General features: G+C 40.2%; 1 protein-coding gene across 8 annotated transcripts in view; it reads right to left on the bottom strand.

Annotated features, from left to right (window-relative positions):
• The window catches only part of FNDC3B (fibronectin type III domain containing 3B), a 434,559-nt gene that overhangs the window by 18,475 nt on the left and 390,364 nt on the right, over nucleotides 1-25,720 (bottom strand). For 6 of the 8 annotated variants that reach the window (XM_042998605.1, XM_042998604.1, XM_042998608.1 and 3 more), the window contains 2 exons: nucleotides 23,330-23,457; nucleotides 8,705-12,261 (listed from right to left, as the gene is read on the bottom strand). In XM_042998605.1, the coding sequence (XP_042854539.1) occupies nucleotides 11,950-12,261; nucleotides 23,330-23,457 (440 nt within the window). In that variant the 3' untranslated portion in view covers nucleotides 8,705-11,949. Of the gene's footprint in view, nucleotides 1-8,704; nucleotides 12,262-23,329; nucleotides 23,458-25,720 lie in introns of those variants that run through there. The other 2 variants (XM_042998607.1, XM_042998606.1) reach the window with 1 other exon arrangement.

Genomic DNA, 25,720 nt, shown 5'->3' on the forward strand with positions numbered 1-25,720 from the left:
GGAGATCATGACCTGAGCCGAAGTCAGATGCTTAACCGACTGAGCCACCCAGGCGCCCCTAGAGCTTTGTTTTTTACCATTAAGCATGAAGTTTATGGGCTTTTCATAGATCCTTTTTATCAGGTTGAGGAGGGTCCCCATCTATTCCCAGTTTATTGAGTGTTTTTTTTTATCATAAAAGACTGTTGGATTTTGTCAAATGCTTCTTAATTGTCTATTGATATGATCATATTGCTTTATCTTTTATTCTATTAATATGATGTTGTACATTGGTTGATTGTCATATCAAGATGGTTGATCCCATCTTACATTCCTTGTCAATGGCTTATATTTCTTTTTATATGTGACTGGATTCTGTTTGCCAGTATTTTGTTGAGGATTTTTGCATCTATAGTTGTCATAAGGGATAGTGATCTTTTCTTGAGATGTTAACTCATTTTTAATAGGCCAAAGGTAGTCCATAATATGAATGCATTGCTCTGTTGAGGAATATTTAAATTGCTTTTTTTCCTGTAATAAGCGGTGCTAAAATAAACACCCTTTCACATACTTACATACATATTCATTTTATTTCTTTAGACTTTTAAATATATAGTTGCTTAGTCAAGTGTATGTTTATGTTAAATGTTAACGTTTCTAGATTACCTTCCAAAAATGTTATAGCAGTTTACATCTCTCATCCCAGAGAGAGATGTGATTGTTCCCCCACACTTTCTCCTGCATGGGATAACCTTTTGAATTTCTTCCCAACTGTCAAATATTTTTCATTGCTTCAATTTTAATTTTCCTAACATGTAACAAGTTTGAACATTGTTCCCCATGACAGTTGCAATTTACATTTCTTCTATAAACTGTCCATTTATTTGCTTTGTCTATTTTTTTTTTAAATTGGATTGTTTTTGTATAATGTATAGGACCTTGTGTACATTAGGGATATTCACCATTTATCAGTGATGTTTTGCAATTCTTTCCTCTAGTTTTGATTAGTTAAATGTATCAATCTTTTCCTTTCTAGCTTGTAGGTTTCTTTTTACAGTTACCACCTCATGCATCCCTAGGTTATATAAATTTGTATATATTTTTTAAAAATATTGTATTTCCTCCTAACAAATGGCTGCAAATCTCTTTTAAGTACACAAGCTAAATAAACCAATCCAGAAAGATGCTTACAAGGTACTTGTGAAAAATCTGCTTTGATGACAGAGGGAAAGAAAATCCCAGGGCTTGGTTTTGAAGGGGTTGACATTGTTGCAAGGCTGAAGACCTCAGGGGCGCATACCCGGGGGGGGGGGGGGGGGGGGGGTGTGTGTGTGAACTGGTCCATTTCCTGGAGATGAGGCCTCCTCTGGAGAACCCTAGCAAGAATTCATGGGATGCCTCAGCAGACTCCCTTGGCCTTCCCACACTGTTTGCAACCAGCTAAGCCATGCAGCCAACCAGCTAAGTCATGATAAGATGATGTGTGTTAAACTGCAAAACAACCTTCAGAACCCATTCCTGCATTCCCTTTCTCTTCACACCCTTAGTACCACATGTATACTCTCTTCTATGCTATTTTTTAGTCCCTAACACCTGTGTGGTAGCATCTGAAATAAGCTTTGGAGAAACATGGTGTGTTCCTAGAGCGGCAGTCCTGGGGTTGGCTGGACAACCTTCTGGGAAGTTTTACGATCCAAATTTTAGAAGTTTATAGTGCTTGGTGCCAATTTGCTCAGTCAAAGGTGGAGGCTGCACATATGAGAAGGAACTAGCAGACTGTTCTCTGATTCTATCATTCAAGGGATTGTAGTTTGGACAGAAAGCCATCTACCTCAGAGGAGTCCAGTCTTCATAGAATCACAAAGTTAGGATTTGAGACTATGTTCAAGTTGCCTTACATTGGAGGAAAGCCAAGCTCAGAACTCCGCATTCTCACTCATTGCAGGGGAGCTTGTTCTTTATAAGGACAATCATCCCTGACTCACACATCTGACTGTTGGATAAAATATACCTGGTCCCTTTTCTTTTCTCAGGAGGGGAGAGGATGGCAGTAAAGGGACAGACTTAAAAAAAAAAAAAAAAGGACTAGAGACTGAAGGTCAAAGCTGCTGTGGTTTAATATTTGTTTAAATCTTATTTTAACATCACAACATTTATGAGATAAGATCAAATGCTAGTACCATTGTTGTTCATATCATTTAAATACAATAGCAGAAGAGATCTTGAAGCGTTTTTGCCAGGCAGCACAATGCAGAGTTAGAGTAAACTGGCCCCAGAAATTAGAACTGGGCTTGAATCCTCCATCAATACTGACTTATATACCCTGTGCTTCAAGGGTGATAGCTACACTCACCTCAAAGGGCTGTGAGTCAGAAGTCAGATAATACATGTCAGGTGTTCAGCATGCTGCAAGTGCTCACTAATAAATGCTCACATTCAGCACCATTTTATTTTGGTTTTGATTTTTAAAAAATCTGTAGTTTTGGGGGTACCTGGGTAGCTCAATAGATTAAGGGTCCAATTCTTGATTTTTGGCTCAGGTCATGATCTCACGGTTCGTGGGATCTGGGCTCTGAGCTGACAGCACGGAGCCTGCTTGGGATTCTCTTTTCCTCTCTCTCTACCCGTCACCCACTCATGCTCTGTCTCTCAAAATAAGTAAATAACATTAAAAAAATATCTATAGCTTTCCTAAGTTCAGTGTATACTGCTTGAAAGGTAAAAACAAACAAACAGAAACAAAACTCTGCATGAATTCCCAGCATAAAAATATTTGAGGTTGTGCATTTTATACATTGAATATTCTACTCTAAATAGGCCCCCTTTGCAATATGAAATGGTTTTAAGTGCTTTCTGTCTTTGTTGGGCATGTTCTAGTCCCTGGTGTCAGAAATTCAAGTCCAATTAGCTTGAACACAAAGGGTCACAAGGAAACTGTAAAAGGGGTCAGTGAACGCAAGGACAGAATAAATTGGGCCTTAACTAGGGACTTTCTATTGCATCATTGCCCTTTTTTCTCTCCTCTTACCAGCTTCATTGTTCTGTCTCACTGGCTTTATCTACATGGAGAAAAACAGCTGCTCAAGATTTTCAAGCTTTTCATCTTAGAGGTCCAGCCATTAGAGCAAGACCACCTTGAGTCTCAATCCCAGATGGCTAGGCCATCCCTAGAATAATGTAGTGAAGTCTGGGTAGTGGTTTTAGAGGAATCCAGCAACTTGTGGAGAACAGAGTGGATGGGGTTGAGTGTGGGAGAGGGTGTTTCTAGCCCACTGTCCTGGAAGGGAGTGGCAGACAAAACAATAGAGGTTTATCATACTTTTCTTTTCTTCCCCATGCCTGGTGAAACCAAAATGTCATCTTAGCTCAGGCTCTGCAAAAATAACACCATAGAGCCTTCAGGCTTTGGGCAAAAGCACCTTAACTGCAGAGAAGCCAATTTTCATTTATGCTAATATTCATAAGTGCTGAACATGAAAATATGCACAGCAGGATAGGAAGGTTTGAGCACGTCACTGAGGCTGGTAGGGGTCAGTTACACAAATCTCATTCAATTCAATTTCCAACTCTGTGTGGATCCTGAGTTTTATCCCCATTCCCCCGTGCCCCGCCCCCCCGCCCCCCCCCCCCCAATACAACACAACTCTTTTCACATGATGATTAAAGAATGTATTTGCACATGACAACTTAGAAATGTATTGCCTTGCATAGATCCATGTGTTATTTAGGACACTGCATTCTGTAGCGCACTGTTCTCAAACTTCATCCATTTGCTCATCATTCCTGTGATTTCTGCCATATCTGAGTAGCACCTGCGCCATTATTTACTTACCATATTCCTTTTCTTAAATATCCACTTTAATCTTATCTGGTTTTCTTTGATATGCCGGATACAATTTTTCCTAGTACAGATGACAAAACTACATAATTTAAAGATGTCAAGCCATGTACCCTTTACAGTTATCTTGTATATTTCCCCACTTTGGGAAACAATGCTATAGTGGAAAATCTACAGCGTTCAATAGCTCATATGTGCAAGAAATTTTGTTAATGTGAATTGAACATGTTTCTTGTAGAACCTGTTTGGATAGAAAACAAAAAATCTGTGCCTTCAGTCCTAGGGGGGGAAAAAAACTAAGAAGCATCCTTTAGTTATCCTTTGACTCAGAAAAGGGGATGGAAATTTATTTCTTCTATGGTTTTGTTAACCATAAAATTATTTTTTATTTCCTAATATGTAAGTGCATCTTTCATCTACAAGGCCAAAATATTATAGTTAAGGCTAAAATCCTCTTTGATCACCACCTCCCCATTTCTTATTAGGGCAAATCTGAGTTACAAATTCAGGTTCTATCCTTTCAGACTTCTGGCCACGATTATCTCTGTTCCATTTGATGTCAGTTAACAGCTACTCACAGATTTCCTTCAGTGCCTCGAACCAGTAAGTTTTCCACTCTTCTTCACGGGGCTCTGTATATTGGAGCATGCCTTCCACAGGCAGAGAGTTCACAGTTCCACCCTGGCCTTCATTCCTTGCTTGCACAGAGCCTTGTGATCAGGCAGAAGTGAGACTGAGGACTTCTCAGGTCCTTCCTTGGCGCACTCATAGCCCTGTACATGTACATGGCCTTCTAGATGCTCAGGACCACATCACAAGCTTTAACCGCCCTCTTGGATATCTCCGTCCCCGGGTCTTGGAAGTTTTTGACCAGGCTCTTGTTTGCCCCAACTGGTACTGCAGCCTCAAGCAGCGAGTGTTACATGATTACACTGATTATTTTTCAACAAATGCCCTGGATATAAGGTTTTTCCCATAAAGCGAGCTCCGAGTCAAGTTAAATAGTGACACTGATCTGGGGAGGAGAGATTTTGAGATGCTCCAAACCCAGTATGCTCCCTCTGGTGGCCGCAGGGCTCATTTTCAAGGCTACTGTGGAGCTGGGGAGAAGAGGAGTAGATTGCGATAAAAAAAACACAAAGCCTGCTGTTCTTATCAAGGTTCAGATTGTTACAAGGCTTTAGTTAATCTCCAGAGTTCTGGAAAACTTGATGTTGGCATTTTTCTTGTTGCCACTGTTTTTGTTGCTTTGATGGAGAAGCAAATATATACAGACGTTCTCCATCAAATTCTTGGAAATCTTGTCTCTTCCCCCGCCTCACATACCGTTTACTCACTTTTGTCAGAGATGAGTAAAAGGTGATATTCTTCTATTGGAAGAGACAAGATCATCCATATTCTTATCAAAAATTTGGTGAGAAATGTGGTCAGCTGCACAGCAAATGCCCCAACCAACAAGGACAGCCATTATTCACCTTTGTTGAGCATCATTCTAGAATAAGACCTACAGTTGCCAGGTCTTTCAAATTTTAGTAGAATCTGGAATTCCAGTATTTTGTATGAAATTTCCACATTAAAAACATTTTTTAAATGTTTATTGTTGAGAGAGAGAGCGTGAGTGGGGGAAGGGCAGAGAGAGGGAGACACAGAATCCGAAGCAGGCTCCAGGCTCTGAGCTGTCAGCACAGAGCCCGAAATGGGGCTTGAACCCACCAACCATGAGATCATCACCTGAGCCGAAATCAGACGTTTAACCGACTGAGCCACCCAGGCGCCCTTAAATTTCCACATTTTAAATGATAAATTGACGACTTCAATTAAAATGAAAATATTGCACTAAAAATAACACACCCATGCAAAAGACTATGGTTTGGAGCAACAGGTCTTATGGATTACATCACTGCCAAATGCTGCAGAGGTGATGAGACTTGCTGTCCCAAGCATATATTCCCTCCCTCCAGTCCAGCAGTAGAGGCGGAAACTTTTTATTTTTGGTCGCCACTCTGAATAAAGGGTAGCTGTACACAGATCTAATTGTTACTTTTAATTAGCACAAGGTAAGAGATCTTGAGAGGTTTAAAAGGGTCATTTGCATCCATTTTGGGGGGGCAGTCATGCAAACATGTTGGCCAGGTGGGGGTAGGAGGAAGATACAGTGAAAATTACATAAATTCTTTTGGGGCAAAGGGCTGGATAGTCAACTTCTGCGTGAAAAGCACTGGGGGCAGAATCCCATGGATTCTTCTTTTCTTGTTTTATTTGCCTGTATGGCAAATATGGGAAAGCATATCCTCTAATAGCTTCTGAGAATGGGAGCATGGGAGGCAAATTTGTGAGATCTCACATTTCTAAAAATGTCTTCATGATACTTCACACTTGGCCAAGAGTAAGCAGGTGGGAAATCTTCATCTTTCAAATCTTGACGTACTTGCGTCACTGATTTCTAGCTTCCAGTGTTGCTAGCAAGCAGTATAAAGCTATTCTGATTTCTAATCCTATGTGACCACCTTCCTACATTTTTGGGAGCTTCTCTTGGTCCTAGTGTTTTGAAATTTCAGGACGGTGTGCCTTGGGGGAGGTTTATTTCCACTCATCGTGCTGAGCACCCTCCTGCCCTTTCCTTCTGGAAACACGGTGTTTCATGATTTCTTCTCCATTTTCTCTGTTCTTTCTCAAGTCCCCACTACTTGGAGACTGAATGTTCTGGTCTGATCCTAATCTTTTATATTTTCATTTGTTTTATTTTGGGGTTATTCTCTTAATTGCAGCTTCTAACCCTTCTGAATTTTTCATTTCTGAGAGCATTTCCATGTTCGTTAAGCACCCTTTTCAATAGCATTCTGTCCTCAGTCTAAAGAGGATTTATTTCCTCTCATCTCTCGGGAGATAAACAATTGTTTCCTGAAGTTGCTTCTCCCTTAGTCTCTGATTCTTCCACGTTGTTGGCTTTGGCTTTTCATGTTAGCAGCTTTCATCAGATGTCAGGTCATTCGTCATTAAGCTGGAGGACTCAAAAGCTGACAGGGGATTGTTGAGTGAGTGTTTCACCTCAGGGAAGTGGTTCTCAATCCTGGCTGCACAGAGGAAACACCTGTGGGGCTTTAAAAGTCACCGATGCGGGGCGCCTGGGTGGCTCAGTCGGTTAAGCGTCCGACTTCGGCTCAGGTCATGATCTCACGGTCTGTGAGTTCGAGCCCCGCGTCAGGCTCTGTGCTGACAGCTCAGAGCCTGGAGACTGTTTCAGATTCTGTGTCTCCCTCTCTCTCTGCCCCTCCCGTATTCACGCTCTGTCTCCCTCTGTCTCAAAAATAAGTAAACGTTAAAAAAAATTTTTTTAAAGTCACTGATGCTGGGGTGCCTGGGTGGCTCAGTCGGTTAAGCGTCCAACTTCGGCTCAGGTCACGATCTCACGGTCTGTGAGCTCAAGCCCCACGTCGGGCTCTGTGCTGTCAGTTCAGAGCCTGAAGCCTGCATCGGATTCTGTGTCTCCCTCTCTCTCTGCCCCTCCCCCACTCTCTCAAAAAATGAATAAACATTAAAAAAAATTAAAAAAAAAAATCACCAGCGCTCCGGAAGTACACATTTTATTGGTCCAAAGTATGATGTGGGTGTAAGGGTTTTGAAAAGCACCGCAGGTGATATTACTGTGCAGCCCAGGCTGAGAAGAACCACCCAAGGATGCTCTGGCTGAACCATTTCATTGACCATCTTTAGATCTTTCTTTTTGGCCTATGAGGCCCTCTAGGTAACACGCATAATATTCTCCTGTATGCATATGTTCACTGAATCCCATTTCTGATATGGTACACACAACTTTACTCTCAACTGTGGATTGCGTCTCCCAGGCTAGGGATTTCTATTTTACCTTTTGAGGAGAAACATACAGGCTTCTGCAGGGTTGCAGCTGTCCAAGTGGAAACAACACAACACGGGAGGAATTTTATGGATCCGATGGCATTTGAAACAGCTTTCAACTAGTAGTATTTTAGGCTCCCTTCCCTGTTCATCATCACTTCAAAAGGACATGTTTCTGTCAATTTTTGAGCCTTCAGCGTATTCTGCATGTGAATTGAGGTGATGTTCAGTCCTCTCCTTGAGGAATTAGAATTCCAAAATTCTGGTGCTAGCAAGTGCTTTCCCATTCTTCCCAGTGTTGAGGGGAGTTGTGATTCAACAACAGTAACAATAACAACAACAACAACAACAAATCTTTACTAGATTTTCAGTGGAGTGTTAGGAGCATGCAAACTCTGACGTGTCCACTTTGTCACCTTTACTCACAGGAATGGCCATCACTCTTTATAACGCAGAGCTTATTTTCTTCTAGAAAAGTTTTTCTGTACATTTTTTTTCCTCCAGAAATGAGAAAGATACTAGCGATTCCTAGCAAAACCATCTGAACATAAGGAAACCATGGCCATAGCAGGGGCACTGTGCTTTATTGCTGTTGTTGTTGTTGAATGAGACCCAGGGGAGGCAAGATGGAAGTCAAAACCCTGGGAGTTCATCTTGGAGAGAGAGCATTCTGGGTCTCCGTGTGTACGGAGATAGACCTGGGCCCCTAAGGTTTGGCATTTGGATAACAGGTAAGGGACGCAGACTCTGACAAAGAATTAACTGGCAGCCCCCGGGCCTGTATTGTCCATAATCACATTTTAGCTGTCCCATACAGGGAAATCTGAATCGTTAGCTTCTTTTGAGACATTAGCACATGTGATTATGGCCTGTGATCTTGCAGGACCTCGGGTGCAACTGCTCTTTTGGATGCCACCTGTGTGGCCTCGAAAGGCATTTGACTGTGCAACTTTGGGGATGTGGTTTAAGTTTTTAAAAAGTAACAACAACAACAAAAGCAATCCTATTCATGGCAGAAAAACCCTACTTACGTCAGAAAGAATTAAAACATTTATTGGGCATAAATATATTACATATACACTACAGATACAGTTAGGTATTACATATAGCATAGTATTTGCAAAATCTATACATTAAAATTGATATGGCAGTTTTAATACAATGTGTATGAAATAGTCTAAAATTTACAATACAGGAAAACATGATTATTTTTTTTTTCTCCTAGAGTTGAAAACCTTGGAATGTATGTCCAACAGTGAGGTAAAACATTTTGTCTTTCAATTTAAAGAACTGTGCAAGGATAACATTCAAACACATTCAATTAGGGCACTTTTCAATTTTGACAGGAATACTGATTTACCGTAGCCAACAAAACACAGTTAGAAAATGCCAACAATTTCAAGTTGATAAGAACAAGGCAGATAATATGAAAAAAATCTTTTAAAAAAGTTTTCTCTTTCAACAGTTTCTTTGAGGACAAAGGGCAGTTTGCATTACATGACTGGAATTTCTTGTGCCAGGGAGGAATCTGACATACAGAGCATCGGGAATCGGCCACTCACTCATTCCTACCTATTGCAAAAGGGCAAGAGAAATAAGGTCGATAGAACACTTTATTTTATTGTTCGTGTGTAAGGGCAATACACATATAGTTATATATTGATGTCACAAATACGTATTTGTGATAGAAAACAGAGCCAGATGGAGTAATAATTTTTTGACTGACGGGGTTATAATGGACACCAAATCACGAAGAACAATAAAATAAAGTGCTGCCAGCTGGTATTTCACCCACTTCAGCTTTCTGGTGGTTCAACAGGATGACAATCTCAAAAAAGATAAAGTACTCGTAGCAGTCTTGGCCTTAAGTATTCTTTCATTTAAAACATTTCAACCAATTCAGAGAATTTCTTGATAGCAGCAGTTCTGAAGTGTTTCCAAGAAGGGACCTCCCCCCCACCTGGCAAACAGGGTTTTTGTACACCTTAACTCTTCATTTCATGCAGGTGTTTTGGGGGGAGAAGGTGTGTTTTAAGCAATGGTCTCCGGAAACGCAGATGCCACGGTAGAGTGGGTCATAATACATACTTAAGCAGAGGGCTGAGTTTTGGAAGGCCAGAACTTTGGCAAAAATATATTTACCTTGATGCCATCACTTTGCAAGGCTAATTAAACTAATTATTACAGTCAATAACAAAATACAAAACTCTCTAGTACTTACTACATCAATATAGGCACACAGAGTAATTCATTGATCTCAGCACTTTCTTTCAAGAGATGATTATGGTTTTTTGGGTACATGTAAACGGTTCAATCACTGATAATGGATTTTTTTTTTTTTGGCATTTAATGCACTAGATGCTCTTCTCTTTAAAAACACAAGAAAATGTCAGAAGATTGATAATAATACTACAGATGTTGCCAAGGAACAGGACTGACCTAAAAATTACAAAAGTATAAAACACAAAATAACATGCTACAAGGGGAAATTAGTACATAAGTACATTTAAAAAATTTTACAATAAATAAAGATTGCACTGTAATTGGCATTTAAAGTACTGTATGCAGAATATAGTATAAATAAACCAAAAACAAAATAATGTTGGTTTCCCCATGACTTTGGTATGGGAATATTATAAGCTAGTACAGGATACTGCATCTTAAGACAACACAGACCAAGCACAAAATCGCTATGATCAAGAAAAACCAAGTAGCAAAAATATACAAAAACAGAAGCAGGGGGATACACTGTGTCTGTTGCACCCTTTTGGAATATATTTGCACCTCCAACTCTTAAATGTCCCTGAGGTACGCGAACATTATGGACTTCATATAAATAATCCAATGACTTTGGGTTAAACTTGATTATCTCATGACTCAGAATAAACACGCAAGAGTAACACTTTGCACTCCAATAGCACCTGTTGATCAAGGATCTCAAAGCACTTACAAACATTAGAATCCCCATTTCATTTTATTTCATTTTATTTTTAATGCACGGGAAACTGAGGCACAGAGAGGTAAAGTGACGTGTTCAGGTCACGCAGCAAGTTAGTGACAGATCCAGGGAGAGAATCTAGGCTCCTTCACCCCCAAACACCCTGTGCTCACCACCAAGTATCATTCCCTCTCCACACATGGCCAGGTCAAACCCACAAAAATAGGAACTACAAATTTAGATGACTCTCGTTTGGGTTTTACCAGTTTTCATCTGCTGTTAGATTAATATGATGTGCATTGAATCAAGGTATTGAAATTCGATCACTTCATTGATACCTCAAAGAACAGCCTAAAGGCAAATCTTTCCAAAACAACAAGCTGTAAGAAGACTGCTCACAATTAGTATGAATCATGGACAATGGGCAGAGGCACTAAACAGTCACCAGTTCTCGCCATATAACTCTGGTCAAACATAACAGAATATAATAACTCTAGTGATTAGATTAGAAGTAGTTCTACACAAAGACAAACAAACAAGTTAAAGCAGCTTTTAAAACAGCTGAACAAGGAAACAACTAACTATTGCACAATGCCCTCTTAAAATTACTGCTATGAATCGATGGGGTAAAAATCTACAATGCTCCATAATTTATAGGTGCATTTTGGTTACTTGATTTCTTAGACAGGCAGCTCATAGTGTTAAAATCAGAAGAAATACAGATTATTAAAACATTTTAGATTAAAGTACACATTTTGATTCAAATGAGCTAAACACAGTTAAACAACCGAGTGACAAAATGGTTGTTTAGGGCAGCCTTATCTGAGCGAACACATCTTCTGTACGTTGTTGTTGCCGTTGTAGTTGTGTGCTAATACTCTGACAACACTGGAATCCTAGACCTGTAACTACACACACTGTGATTCATGTTCACAGATATCGATGATCAAGACAAAAGAAGTGACTGGTGAATATAAATTACTAAACTGTAACATGGAAGAAAAAAAAACAAACAACCAAAGGCTTGCAAAAGACATCAGTGAAAACAGAATAAAGGTAAATCTGAAGATAAAAGAAAACATATGAAAGCTAGCTTTTGGTATCTGGTTTGCTTTTCTTTAAAAAAAAAAAAAAATCCAGTTTAGTCTCTTCCTAGTTTTGCATTTCAAAAAGGTGCACCAAAACACTGATATTTTTTTTTCCTAGCTAAATCTGTAAAACAAGAGAAGTATATAAATCAAAGAACAGAAGGGCTTAAAAAGGGGAGTATCTGAATAAATGTGTGTATTAAAATGTGTAGCATTAATTAAATTCATACCTCTAGTTTTGTTGGGTTTGTTTACTTCATTAAGAAGTACTGTAATATAAAGGCAAACAAAATGGACAAAGTTGCAAAGCCAACCACAATGAGGGCTGCAAACTGTTCGTCAGTAGGCATCATGCTCTTCATTCTGGGATCATCTATGCTCCCCGTGTCCCCTGTGAGCATGACCTCGCTTCGCTGTAATACAAAAGCCGCAGAGGGGCTGAAAGCTCCGCTTAGCTCCTGAGAGGTGTCTACACAGCGACGGCACACGCACACGCGGAACCTGTAGTCTGTGTTGGTCTGGAGGCCTGAGATCTGGAATGTTGCTTCTTCTCCCTTGTATACCTTCCAGGGAAAACGAAAAAGTCCTGGTCAGTTAATCTGTAACACTGTGGTCTTCTAAAGGAATAATCCTGTAACGCTGGGGGCCTTGTGGACCTGGCTTTACGCCATAAAAACAAAAATGATGTAGACGGGTTATTTCTCCCAATCGGTATTTCATCCAACAGCAACAAAGGAAGGTGTTCTAACCCACTCTGAATAAACATAATACAAAATTCAGCGACTAGAATTGCAGCTGACCTAAGTAATACATACACAACTGACTAAATTTTAATAAGCATTTAGGCTGTAAATTAGAAGATGACTTAATTCTTACAAAGAGCCCCAGATCTTGGTCCACAGAACAAATTAACATTTGCTGAAAGAAAACAATTAAAAAGTTGCAGAAACAATACAATGCAAAGTGTCAGTTGGATGATTTTTTGACAGTTGCATGCACCATATAACACTACCCCATTAAGATATCCTACTTCCACCTTCAAGAAGTACATCCTATTCTGGGGCCCCTGGGTGGCTCAGTCAGTTAAGCATCTGACTGTTGATCCCGGCTCAGGGCATGATCTCATGGTTCATGAGTTCGAGCCCCACATAGGACTCTGCACTGATGGGGTGGAGCCTGCACGGGATTGTTTCTCCTTCTCTTTCAAGTAAATAAAAAGAGGTACACGCTATTCTGACTTGTTTCTGTAATTAGTTTGGCCTGCTCTAGAAGTTCGTATAAACGGCATCCCACTTCATGCCCGCTCTTGAGCCTACAAGCTTCATCCAGGTTACGGATTCAGTAGTGTTCCATCACCTGTCTAGACCTCAATGTATCCATTCTCTTTATGATGGACATTTGCATTTTTTTCCCAGTTTGGAGCTTTTATATAATAAGGCTGCTATGAGTATCTGTGTACAAATCTTTGAGGACTTAAGTTTTTATTTTTCTGGAGTAAATACTTAGGAGAAGAAGTGCTGGGTCACAGGAACATTTACATTTCACTTCATGAGATATAGTTTTCCCAAGTGATTACATCACTTTGTATCTTCTGCCAGCAAAGTAGGAGAGTTCTGGTTGTACCCCATCCTCAACATTTGTTATTATTGGTCATTTATATTTTAGCCATTCTGATGGGTGATAATGCTATCTCATTTGCATTTGTCTGATGCCTAACGATGTTTCCTATATTATCATCTGCTTATTGGTCATTCATATACCTTCTTTTGTGAAGAGTATGTTCAAGTCTTTTTGCCTATTTTTAATTTACTTACTTTTAGTTATTTGTAGGAGCTCTTCTTTTAAAAAATTTTTTTTAAATGTTTATTTATTTTTGAAAGAGAGACACAGAGTGTGAGCAGGGGAGGGGCAGAGAGAGAGAGAGGGAGATACAGAATCTGAAGCAGGCTCCAGGCTCTGAGCTGTTAGCACAGAGCCTGATGCGGCGTTCGAACCCATGAACCGTGAGATCATGACCTGAGCTGAAGTCGGACGCTTAACTGACTGAGCCACCCAGGTGCCCCTGTAGGAGCTATTTTTATCATCTGGATATAAATCCTTGGCCAGATACATCTTACAAATATTTTCTCCTAGTTTTGTGGGAGGTATGTGCCTAATTGTTTTCTTGAAAAAAAATTTTTTCTACACACTCCAATTTATCACAAATTAACATTTAAGTAATTCAGTGGTCCATCTGGTCATACAGACAGTAAACACAAGACAATCTGTTTTTTTCCATTAAGGACCTGGGAAATTTTCTTCCCCTTTGTTAACTATAATACAATCACCACGAGGCTTACCATTACAGGGACCTGAAAACTACCAGTCTACTTAGAGAACTCTTTGAGGAAGGGAGATCTCACAAGGCTCTTTTATCAAAGTGATAGCCTCAGACTTAAAGAAAATGATGATCACATTAAAATTACATAAAAATTCATGGCTTACATTACAATCAATGAATTGAGATAGGAAAAAAAGTACCTGGAACTCAAGCAAATCAGCAAGAGATTTGGCTGATGAGTTGCTAAACAAGAAAGTAAAATTAACTGAATCTTTCCTGTATGAATGGCACTGAGGATTGATAAAGCACTTACAATATGCCTGGTACATAGCACTGCACAGGAAAAGGAAGCTATTACACCATTTAGAACTTAAAAACAACTCCAAATATATTATTAAAACACAGCAATTAAAAGTGATAATTATAAGCATTTTCAACCTAGCTACAGGCTAACTTAGTAAAGCTGTCGTTTTTGCCCATTAAAACAAATCCCCTAGAAAATAAAAAGTATTGCCAATGTTCTCAACGTTGTCTGAAACACTTGTCAGCTACAGAGTTAGTGGGGATCTACAAATGTTGAGTGTTTTTAAAAAAATTTTTAAATGTTTATTTTTGAGAAAGAGAGAGAGAGAGAGAGACTATGAGTGGGGAGGGCAGAGAGAGAGGGGGCACAGAACCCGAAGCAGGCTCCAGGTTCTGAGCTGTCAGCACAGAGCCTGGTGTGGGGCTTGAACTCACATGCTGTGAGATCATGACCTGAGCTGAAACTTGGAAGCTCAACCAACTGAGCCACCCAGGCGCCTCCAAATGTTGAATGTTTTTAAAGTCTGGTGTATCAACTTCTACCAATTACCAAGAAATAGGACATACCATCAGTGAACACAAGTATACTGGCCATGCATTTAGTGTTGGGCAAACAAAGACAGTGAAAGGATCTCAGAGTTTAGAAAAGGGAACCAACTACCAATGTTCGCTTGATATTTAGCCTTTACAAAATTTTTGGGCGGGGGGCATCTGGGTGGCTCAGTCAGTTGGTTAAGCGTCTGACTTTGGCTCAGGTCACGATCTCACAGTTTGAGAGTTTGAGCCCCACATCAGGCTCTGTGCCGACAGCTCAGAGCCTGGAGCCTGCTTCGGATTCTGTGTCTCCCTCTCTCTCTCTGCCCCTCAGCAGCTTGTACTCTGTCTCTCTCTCTCTCAAAAATAAACAGACATTAAAAAACATTTTTTTTTAAAAGATCATAACCTGAGCTGAAGTCAGACGCTTAACCGACTGAGTTACTAAGGCGCCCCAGATATTTAGCCTTTTTCTTAAGATTTTTCCTCCCTCGTTTTCAAACTTTACAATGTCTTATTTATTATACTTTTGTCTAGGGACCAAGTGCCAGAAAACCAATTTTGTTTGTTTTTTACTATCCAGATTCATCATTGCTTTTGCTAGGCCTTTTGTAAGATTTTAAGCATGTTCTGGGGCGGCTGGGTGGCTCCGTTGGTTAAGCGTCTGACTTTGGCTCAGGTCAAGATCTTGCGGCTTGTGAGTTTGAGTCCCACGTCGGGCTCTGTGCTGACAGCTCAGAGCCTGGAGTCTGCTTCGGATTCTGTGTCTCCCTCTCTCTGCCCCTTCCCCAGCTCACCGTCTGTCTCTCTCTCTCAAAAATAAATTAACATTAAAAACAAACAAACAAACAAAAAAAGATTTTAAGCATGTTCCCCTTGGTGAGTTACCTTATTTCTTTAAAGACTGTAGCAAGAGCATTAGCAACCAGAGTCATAGACAGAACTGGGTTGGAGCAACCAAGTATGAAAGGGCTGTAAGAAGAGCGCCCCTGTCTGATACTAAGAGACCACTGACGGAGAGGTCTCTCACTGCTCCAGTGATGATTTAGTTAAATGATGGTTTAAGGGGAGCTTGTTGTCATGGTGACTGCCCCAACCCACACACTGCCAGCTATTCAGGAGTTCCAACTACACCCTGATGGAACTATCTATGAATTATTTCCCAACATGTGCGTGGTCTCAAGGAAACAAATGGTGTACATGTTTTTTCATTAAAGAAATCTTTTAACTGTAATGTTCTTTACTTTCTTAATTGAGATTTAATCTCCTAAGTCTAAATGCTCAAGTTGGTATTTTCTGAGAAAAGCCTTTTATTGGAAACTATGGAGACCATTCCTGGAGGGAATGATTTACAACCCACGGGACCAGTTTGATAAAGAAGGTCCTTCCACACTTGCCACACAGCTCTGGTTTTTTATCTGCAACGTCCCAGTAAACAAGCCATTCTGATTCTGTGGTGAGAAGTTAGCACTGGGATGTTTACTGAATTGGAGAGAAGCTGTCATACAGATTAGCTGTAAGATTTCCTGCTAGATCTGTTTTATTGAAGAGGCCGCTCCTCCTGAAGTATTTGTTGGCACTTACCACACACAGGTCGAAAGACTGTAGCTGTTGGAGCTCTTCTCCTCCGTGCAACCCTGGGGAACTGGGAGGCAAGTGGGCCTTCTGTTCTCAAGCACAGGGACTGGAACCAGGATCCCAGGTCTAAATGCTCGCTCCGTTACTTTCTAGGTTTGTGAACTTAGGCAACCGAACAGCTTTGAGCCTTAATTTCCTCACTTTTAACATGGGGATAGTAACAGTACCTAACCTAACTCTAAGGGGGGCTGAGGGTTAAAGAGAAACTGTATGTGAAGAATGCTTTGTGAGAACACGCTGTGGAAGGTAAGCCAACTTTATCCAGTTTAATCCTCCTGCTTAGAGATAAAGCAAGCGAGGATCTTCAGAAAGGCTGTTCATTTCTTAAGGATTCCTTGCAAAGATGAGATCCCACTCCTAAGTCAAATACCTCTGCTCACCACTGGAACCGCCCCAGCTCTGCCTGTGCCATTCCCTCTGGTAGAGATGCCACCACCTGCCCTCTGCTTTACTCCTCATCTAATGACTACAGTCTGCCATGAGGTCCAGCTCTCATGGCCTGACTCGGTCTTCCCAGACAGCCCCACTCTCTGTCTGGTGTTTCCATTAAACCCCTCCCAGATCACCCCATCCTGGTTCCTGCTGCCTCTGGAGGAAAACACTGCCTTTCCTTTATGGACAGCAATTCCCCCACTCAGTCTGTGCCAAGCAAAGGCTTGGGCAGCATTTCTGTGCTGTGGCCTCTTAATTTCTGCCTTCAAACAATGACCTCGTTGAAGGAAACCAGTTAATAACCTATCCCCACAGATGTTTTTGAGACTTTTGGAAACTGGATATAAATGTTCACTTCTATTTATTTAAATGAATTCTATGGCTTCCAGAATTTGCACAGCTAGAGCTTTGGAAGAAAGCTGGCCCAAAAGTAGATTTCATTTCTTAGGAACCCAATTCATGGAATCCTGAACAGAGACTTCATATATTCATTTTGATGGCTCTTCTCAACTCTAACTTTCTGGAATGAAGATCTCTGAAAATGTTTTTAGAAAGCAAAGGAATGCTACTTTTCTCATACCATTTGGCAGAAAGCTTTAGTGAAGGAAAAATGAATGTCTAATCGAAGGGAACTTCCTTAATGACGAATCCAATTAAAACTTAGGCCTTAATTTGTAAATGTTTTTCTTTTAGCCATTCTTGGTGTTTTAATTGGAACAGCTCCCCCCTTTTCAAGCATTGCCAACTCAAAAATCTTTTAAAAAATATGGTAAACATATTGAGTGTGGGACTGTGTTCTATTATCCACAGCAACCAGCACCATGGATAGCCTCAACTAAGTTGATGCTCAGTGAATGTTCTCTAATTAGAACTTTCAAATACTCAAGAGCAGATATTCTTACACCACACTGTTTGAAAAGAGGGGAGAATTAGCAGAAACAAGGAAACATTAAGTATTAGACACACCAACCACATAGGCAACAGAAAAGAATTTTCAGTACAGGTGCAGCCATCATTGTAAAAAATGGAATCATTAACAGTAAGTTGTTTTTAGTGCATTAATAGAAACTATAGTTTCTAATATATTTTAGAAATAGTCAACGATGCTTATTAGGCCTTTTGGATTCTTATTTTATATTTTATTTTTAAGTAGGCTCCACACCCAACATGGGGTTTGAACTCACAGCCCCGAGATCAAGAGTTGCATACTCTAACCAACTGAGCCAGCCAGGTGCTCCGACTTTTGGATTCTTAGCTGAGGAAAAATTAAAACAATTCCAACACCCCATTTCCTGAGGACTCCGGTTCCTGAGGCTGGAGATAACTGATTTGTTTTTGTGTAAACAGTCACAGCCAGGGGATCACAAAACCACAAGTTAGTCCTATCTGTCACACAGCTGTGCCTCCACTGAAGTGACTTTTCCTGGGACTGCACAGCTCTCTGCATTAGGATGGCAGGCCTCGTGTCCCTTTATTTTCATTCATTTTGACAGGGGCACCATTATGGGCTTTTCCTCCTGCCTGAACCCAATTTAAAAGGCATAGCTCCATTTAAGATTGTCTTTATTGAAGTAACCAATCATAATATCTCAATAAGTATAGAAGCAATATTATTTTTATCAAGACTATTTCTGTTCTTGGTTTGATGTACAATAGATCTTAAAGTAATTTTGACCTTTATTCCAAACAGAAGGACCGAAAGTAATATTCAGATAACTGAAATGAACAATCTGTGCCCGTTAATTCAGAACAACATGCTCTGCAGTTGGATTCCTTGATCCCAGAGAGTCTCTGGGGGAGGATCCCTGGAGGTCTGCACCTGGGCCAGTGCTTGGGTCTCTTTACTAATACTGCCCCTCTCAAGAACTGCAAAGGGAGGCAGAGCTGCACAGCAGCGTCACTTACGTAGAGCGTTCTCATTACTGAAGGGCCTGAAGCTCACAGTGGCCCCCAGTTAGAGGTTTAGAGTCCCTACTTTTATAACAAAGTGGCCGAGGCTCAGTGAATTAATTCTACTATCACACGACTGTGGGATACCCTCCTCCAGCTCAAGAGGGAACCCACCGACCTGCAAGCCTCCTTTGTAGAGGGTGCAGTGCTGGGCAGGCGTCGTTGTCCCTGAGCTGAAGAGGACAGGTAAGGGTACTGTTGCTGAACTGCCTCTTGGGGGTCTGCTGTTCTCACCCCAATGGGCGTCTAAGCTCTGAGAGCACTGCCCACGCTCTTCTGTTCTATGTCGGCTCTCTCACGGTACAAAGTACCTAACAGTTTCTCAACAAACCAGGGTCCTAAACCTGGACTTCGCCGAACAGAATAAAAACTTGTCTCGTGAATTTTTAAGTGGATGTGTGAGCATTTTTCTGATGGCCTTCATCAGATACTTAAAGGAAGCTGTAAACCTAAAAAAGTTAATCCGTAAAATAAATGATGGCTTTTAAATGTCCCCATGTTGATCTATTATTTTGCTTTGGATTTGATCCTTTATTCAGGCAAAAATAAAGAGCTGTGTTAGGGAACTGAATTGAAAGCCATTAAAAAATATGTAGGCTCTAAGACTTTCAAATGGTTGCCTTAAGAGCAGCTCTTTCCTCATAGTACCTGATGTGATGCCATGAAGAACCAATGTTAAGTCCCAATACTACATTCTAAAACATGATATAAAATGAAAATTTGTTCAGAGATGCCACCAAATTAAATGTAAAGGTCCACAAATTTTGAGATGCTTTAAAGGTTTACTTAATGCAACAAATCTGAGCACCAAGAATATTAATGATTTGTCACAAATTTTTCCCTAACATGTAACAATGTGTTACAGTTTGGTACTCTTTGCTCCTCTTCATGGAATATTTTTTTAGGGGCTCCTGGGTGGCTCAGTGGGTTAAGCATCCAACTCTTAATTTCGGCTCAGGTCATGATCTCATGGTTTGTGAGTTCAAGCCCCAAGTCTGGCTTTGCATCGTGCTGACAGTACAGAGCCTGCTTGGGATTCTCTCTCTCTCCTTCTCTTTCTGCCCCATCCCTGTATGCTCTCTTTCTCAAAATAAATAAATAAACTTAAAACTTTTTCGTGTAAAAATTATATAAAATTTGGTAAAAATTTTTCATACTTCTGGGGTATGAATAGGAATCATCTTGCTTTACATTCTTATACAGGTATCAAACTATGTTATATCTCGTGCAAAAAAAATATCAGTCACCTGCGTATACATATAATTTTCATTCCTTTCCAGAATACTCTATAATTAATACTGTCTGACAAGAAGTTTTAAGCTTCTTTGAAAAAACTTGTGCTTGGCATGTTTATTAATGGCAGGAAAGCCAAATCAATCTATGTATGCGTTCTAATATAGAGTAAAAATTTAGGTGAGGATTTACTCCTTTAAGAGACCATTTGTAATTACAACCAACTGCTCACCTCCTATCTTGGTGGCTGAACAAAAGAAAGCTAATAAGCCAGAACCAAGGCAAAGTTAAAATCAATGTTTCAAGTGAAACATCAGAAAAAGCCTTGGTGTTTGCCATATTTGCCTGTATAAGATAAGCCTGGGAAGCAGAAAGACACTCTTCCTGTTACAGGTGATTTTTTTCACCTAAGTTACAAACTTTCTAAATCCACCCCATGCTGAAGCTTACTCTTACTACTACCCTGAGTATAAATAACACCGTTCCTTTGAAACTGCCTCTTTCACGCAGGCAAGAAAACATTTACTGAGTGCCTAAGTATGTGCCAGTACTGAGAAATAACAAGGAGTAACACAAGCCCATACATTCATAGGTCCTGTCTGGTTAGTGCTGGGATTGAGGAATCCAGAATGCTCCCTAAGAGCACGGAGCTCTGCCGTGGTGTATGCTCGGCGAGAATGACCTCCCCTTTTCTTTTGCTTTGCTTCTATGTATTCAAAGCCTGTTATCTCCGGAGCACAATTATTTTAACCATTACTCTGCACCCATAATATAAATAGGTTTCATTTCCTATTTCATGTCCAGAAAAACTGAATGAAGTACTCAAAACATCATGTTTAAGTTAATGCTTATTGAACAGGAAGAAGCAAAAAAAAAAAAAAAAAAAAAAAAAAAAAAACCCAAAAAACAGCAGTACAAATTGTTCCTGACTCAACCGTGGCTTTTAATGCACCACGACCCACCTTAATCATTTCTTGGTAAATGTAGTAAACACATGGTTATGTGAAGAATGCTAATCCCTATCTACTGAGCCTGCCCTAAAGTACGATGTTTTCATATATTTTCAACAAGAAACTCGCTTATAACTACAATAAGAAATGTATTCTGAGTTCTACACATGTGACTGCATATCCTATTAGGATTTATAAATCCATGGGTCTAAATATATAACATTAAACAAATAGCAGATTTAAAAACAATGTTTTTTTAATTTTACATATGTATGTAGGCTTCATGACCAGTGCAGAGCCCAATGAGTGTGTTGAGTGGAACACACAGCCATGAGATCACGACCAGAGCGGAGATCAAGAGTTGGTCACTTAACTGAATGAGCCACCCCTGTTAAAGATTTTATTTTTAAATAATCTCTACACCCCACGTGGGGCTTGAACTCACGACCCTGAAATCGAATTGCATGCTCTTCCAACTGAGTCAGCCAGGAACCCCAAACAAATACCAGATTAGAAACAGCCACATTGCTGATAAACTCTAAATTACTGAATTGATTTACCCATGTTTTAGCAATGCTTGCGATGTATTGATCTTGATCAAATAATGCTGCCTTCTCAATGTAAAACAGCAATCCCTCTTTTAAGCAGCAGAACATTTTTCTAAGAACAGGCGCAAAAGCATGGTATGGGAAATACAATGTTTTTAAAATAACAAGGACAAACATGCAATGAAGGTACTGTTGGGAAACAAATCATTCTTAAGTGTTAAATGATACGCTGTGAAATTCGCTATCATTTCATCTTTCACTGCTATGGAACAGGACAGTGCTGCTGGAGTTAAGATGACTGCAGTTAAGAGGGAAAAGCCCTCTGCCCTCTATCTGAGCTGAGACCCTGCAACCAATCCTATCTATCTGGTGAGCTCAAACAAACACAGAAAATTATTTAGTCTGAAATGGGATATGCTGTAAAGAATGAGATTGGAAAGTGAAATGATACAACAGTGTTTTCCTCTCTGTTTTCTAGTGTTTTGCTCTTAAAGAGGAATAATGGAAACCTTAATTATATCATCCACTGAGGTTAATCCATACTTATTAGTAAATGTCATGGTTTTTTGCAAAATGGGGTTCATCCTTTTATCTGATTCTTCATATTAACAAAGTACATGAAGTGCACCAAAATTTTCTCTGGTCATCTTATACACTTGCAAGTATTCTTCATTATTGTAGAAGGAATATTAGCCAGTAATTTAGCAAAAGCTCTGAATCAAATTACTTTCTACCTGCTTTGTGTATCTGGAGTCTCAAGACATGAACAGAGGGGTCTTACAATTAGGCCAATGTTTTAGAAGACGGGTGACATTTATCTTCAAGTTTCTAAGTTTGATATACACGCATGCCTGCATTAAAAGCTCTGGGAAGGAATGGGCTTCACCTTTCCTAAGAGTAATGGGATCATATCCTGATTTCACAAAAACAATTATTAAGTTCCTGGAAACATTACGGAAACCGATGGAGTATCTGAATCATCTACGGATGATCTGAATCACCAGTATCTGCTGGTGGTATCAGTACCAGTGACTGATCATGTACAGTTGTGAAAGAACAAAGGATCAAAAAGCATTATGAAAAATAATAAAACCAAATTCTTTATCGGTTATATTCCAATTACATTCTCTCTTGCATGGGTTTATCAGGTGATCTGTATAAGCCTTGCTAACTCAAGTTATGGTTCATGGACCAGCATCACGTGGGAGCTGGAACCCTCCCCCTAGACTAGTGAATCAGAATTTGCATTTTAACAGATTCCTAGGTGATTGCACATTTAAGGGTGACAAACAGTGACCTCGAGTTGCTGAATCACAGGCCTCAAGAGCTGCTAAGTCATGTACTTTATCCTTCTAACTTCTATAAAAAAGGCAGACAGGACACAGGCTTCAGCAGTTAGGTTGAAACTACTCTCCCTCTGTAGTAAAGCCATTGGCACTTGGGTTTTCATTGCATACCGATTTTGACGTTTGTAAACATCACTGCCGAGACCAAGTACAAATACAGAATTTAATATTCTTTGTAAGGTCATGCTTGAGAACTGAAAATTTAATGCCTCCACAGACGAAATGGAAACTAGGGCTTATATAAATGGGTATACACTAGGCAGTTTCTATGATTGGCTGTAAGAAAACCCCGGCTCACCAGTCACTGAATCTTTCAAGGCTAGAGGTAGAGGCTTAGACTGAGAAGCTGCACACATGTCATGCACGCCGGTTCTTACCTGTTTGTACTCAGATTCTCTTCCAACCAATACCTGCAGAATGTAGTTGACAGGGTCACCTTTCATTGGTGGTACCGTCTCCCATAAAATTTCACATGAATTTCCTTCCAACTGTGTGACTCGAGGTGCTGAAATACAGATCCACAGATCCAAGCTCAAAATCCAAAATCACAGTAACAGTCAACATTTTGGTAATACTGGAGCGGGAGAGTGCTTAGTGTCCGCTCCGAGAGGGGGGTTTATTGGCCCAACCTCCTACAAGACCTGCGGGGAACCCTTTATAAAGAAAAGATCCTCCATGACTAGCAAGCCATTGATGAAAACTCCTTTGCTTATTATCCTATTAAAAACTGCTCAGCCTCCATTTGCAACTACGTGGATGGGGCTGGAGGGTATTATGCAAAGTGAAATTAGTCAGACAAAGACAAAAATCATATGACTTCACTCATATGAGGACTTTAAGAGACAAAACAGATGAACATAAGGAAGGGAAACAAAAATAATATAAAAACAGGGAGGGGGACAAAACAGAAGAGACTCATAAATATGGAGAACAAACAGAGGGTTACTGGAGGGGATGGGCTAAATGGGAAAGGGGCACTAAGGAATCTACTCCTGAAATCACTGTTGCACTATATGCTAATTTGGATGTAAATTTAAAAAAATAAAAAAAAAAACACGTTAAAAAAAAAAAGAAACGGCTTACCCTGGATTGCATTTTTGTTCTTTTTCAAATAGCTATTGAACACGTTGTAGGATTAGGCCCTGAGCTGGGTACTTTGGAGAATTCAAAACATGGACTATAAACCTTGCTTTCTAGGGAATTAAGACCTAGTTGAGGGAAGGGGAGAGCAAGGTTTGAGACAAATACAAAGAGAAATAAAATGTGAGCGAGCTCCAGGGGGAAGGTTTGAGGAGCGGGTGACATGTGAGCTTAAGTCCCAGAGAATGGTCAGCATTGTGAGAAAGCCTGTAAAAGTCAAGTTATCTCATATTTGTATATATTTTTTAGTACATTTTTCACCTACTGGACTCCTCATTCTGGCTTAAAGGAAAATTACATTAGTTTGTAGTAAAGCATGTAAAATGTTACAGAATTTTAAAATATTTTCTCATAGCCTATGCTATCTCTCTACAGCTTAATTCAATATCTGATATTTTTCTACGTTATAACTAGAACACATAACTCCTCTCTGAACCCCCTTATTCTTTAATTTGTAATTACATGAAATTAATTCTTTAGAGGTAGTTGTTTCTATTTGCATCTGTAGAGTACTGTTTCGGAATAATAAAGGCTTTCTCAAAAATGAGTTGCAATTAATTGGCTAAAACCCTAATTAATTTATGGAAAAAATAAGGCTCTCCAGCTTATTATATTATATATACCTATATATCTATCTATATCTATAGATATAGATATATAGATAGATAGATAGATAGATATATTATATTTGGAGGACCAAATAGTTCTCCAGCTAAGGTAACAATTTCCTGAACCGAAGAGGAAGAGGAAGAAGATCTGACCATGTGGCAGTGTGAGGAGCCTGTCCTTCTGTAGAAAATGTACCATGAAATTCAAGTGCTATCAATTTAGTATTCCATTGTCCACAAAATGAATCTCTACCAACAAACATGTTGACAGGCAAAGTCAGTGTCGGAAAGACCCTTGACAGGGCACCTGGGTGGCTCAGTCGGCTAAGCGTCCGACTTCGGCTCAGGTCATGATCTCATGGTCAGTGAGCTCGAGCCCCACATCGGGCTCTGTGCTGACAGCTCGGAGCCTGGAGCCTGTTTCGGATTCTGTGTCTCCCTTTCTCTCTGCTCCTCCCCCGCTCACACTCGGTTTCTCAAAAATGAATAAACCTTAAAAAAAAAGAAAATTAAAAAAAAAAAAGAAGACCCGGGCCATTTGCTAGTTGGTAAAGGTTGGTAAATGTTCCTCGTCACAACAAATCTATTAAACCCAGTGTGTTCAGGAATCTCTTCTGTTACAGCTGACAGGCAAAATGCTACCAAGGGGCTGGGGCATTTACTACCCACGTGAGCCAGCAAGGCCTTGCATCCATTTATAGTAGTTTCTTAGTCACGTGAAAAAGCCATTGCCAAAGAACTTCTGGACTGCTGAGGAGCAGGGAAGCCAGGGAGAAGGTAGCTACCATAAAGTACCCTCGAAAGAGCTACAGGAAACCTTCACAGAACCCAAGCCAGACCTTGACCCAGGCCCTGAGGTCTCTTATCCTCAGTAACGGACCCTACCCTGGTGGTAGCCGACACACCTCCTCCATGTGGAAGCAGTGAATCCAACGACCTTGCTCCCGGGGCCACACATATGAAGGACCTTTTTGCACAGGTCGTGCACATCCCCCTAGCCACCTAAACGATATAGCGACT

Source organism: Panthera tigris, chromosome C2, assembly GCF_018350195.1.
Source record: "Panthera tigris isolate Pti1 chromosome C2, P.tigris_Pti1_mat1.1, whole genome shotgun sequence".
NCBI classification, from domain to species: domain Eukaryota; kingdom Metazoa; phylum Chordata; class Mammalia; order Carnivora; family Felidae; genus Panthera; species Panthera tigris.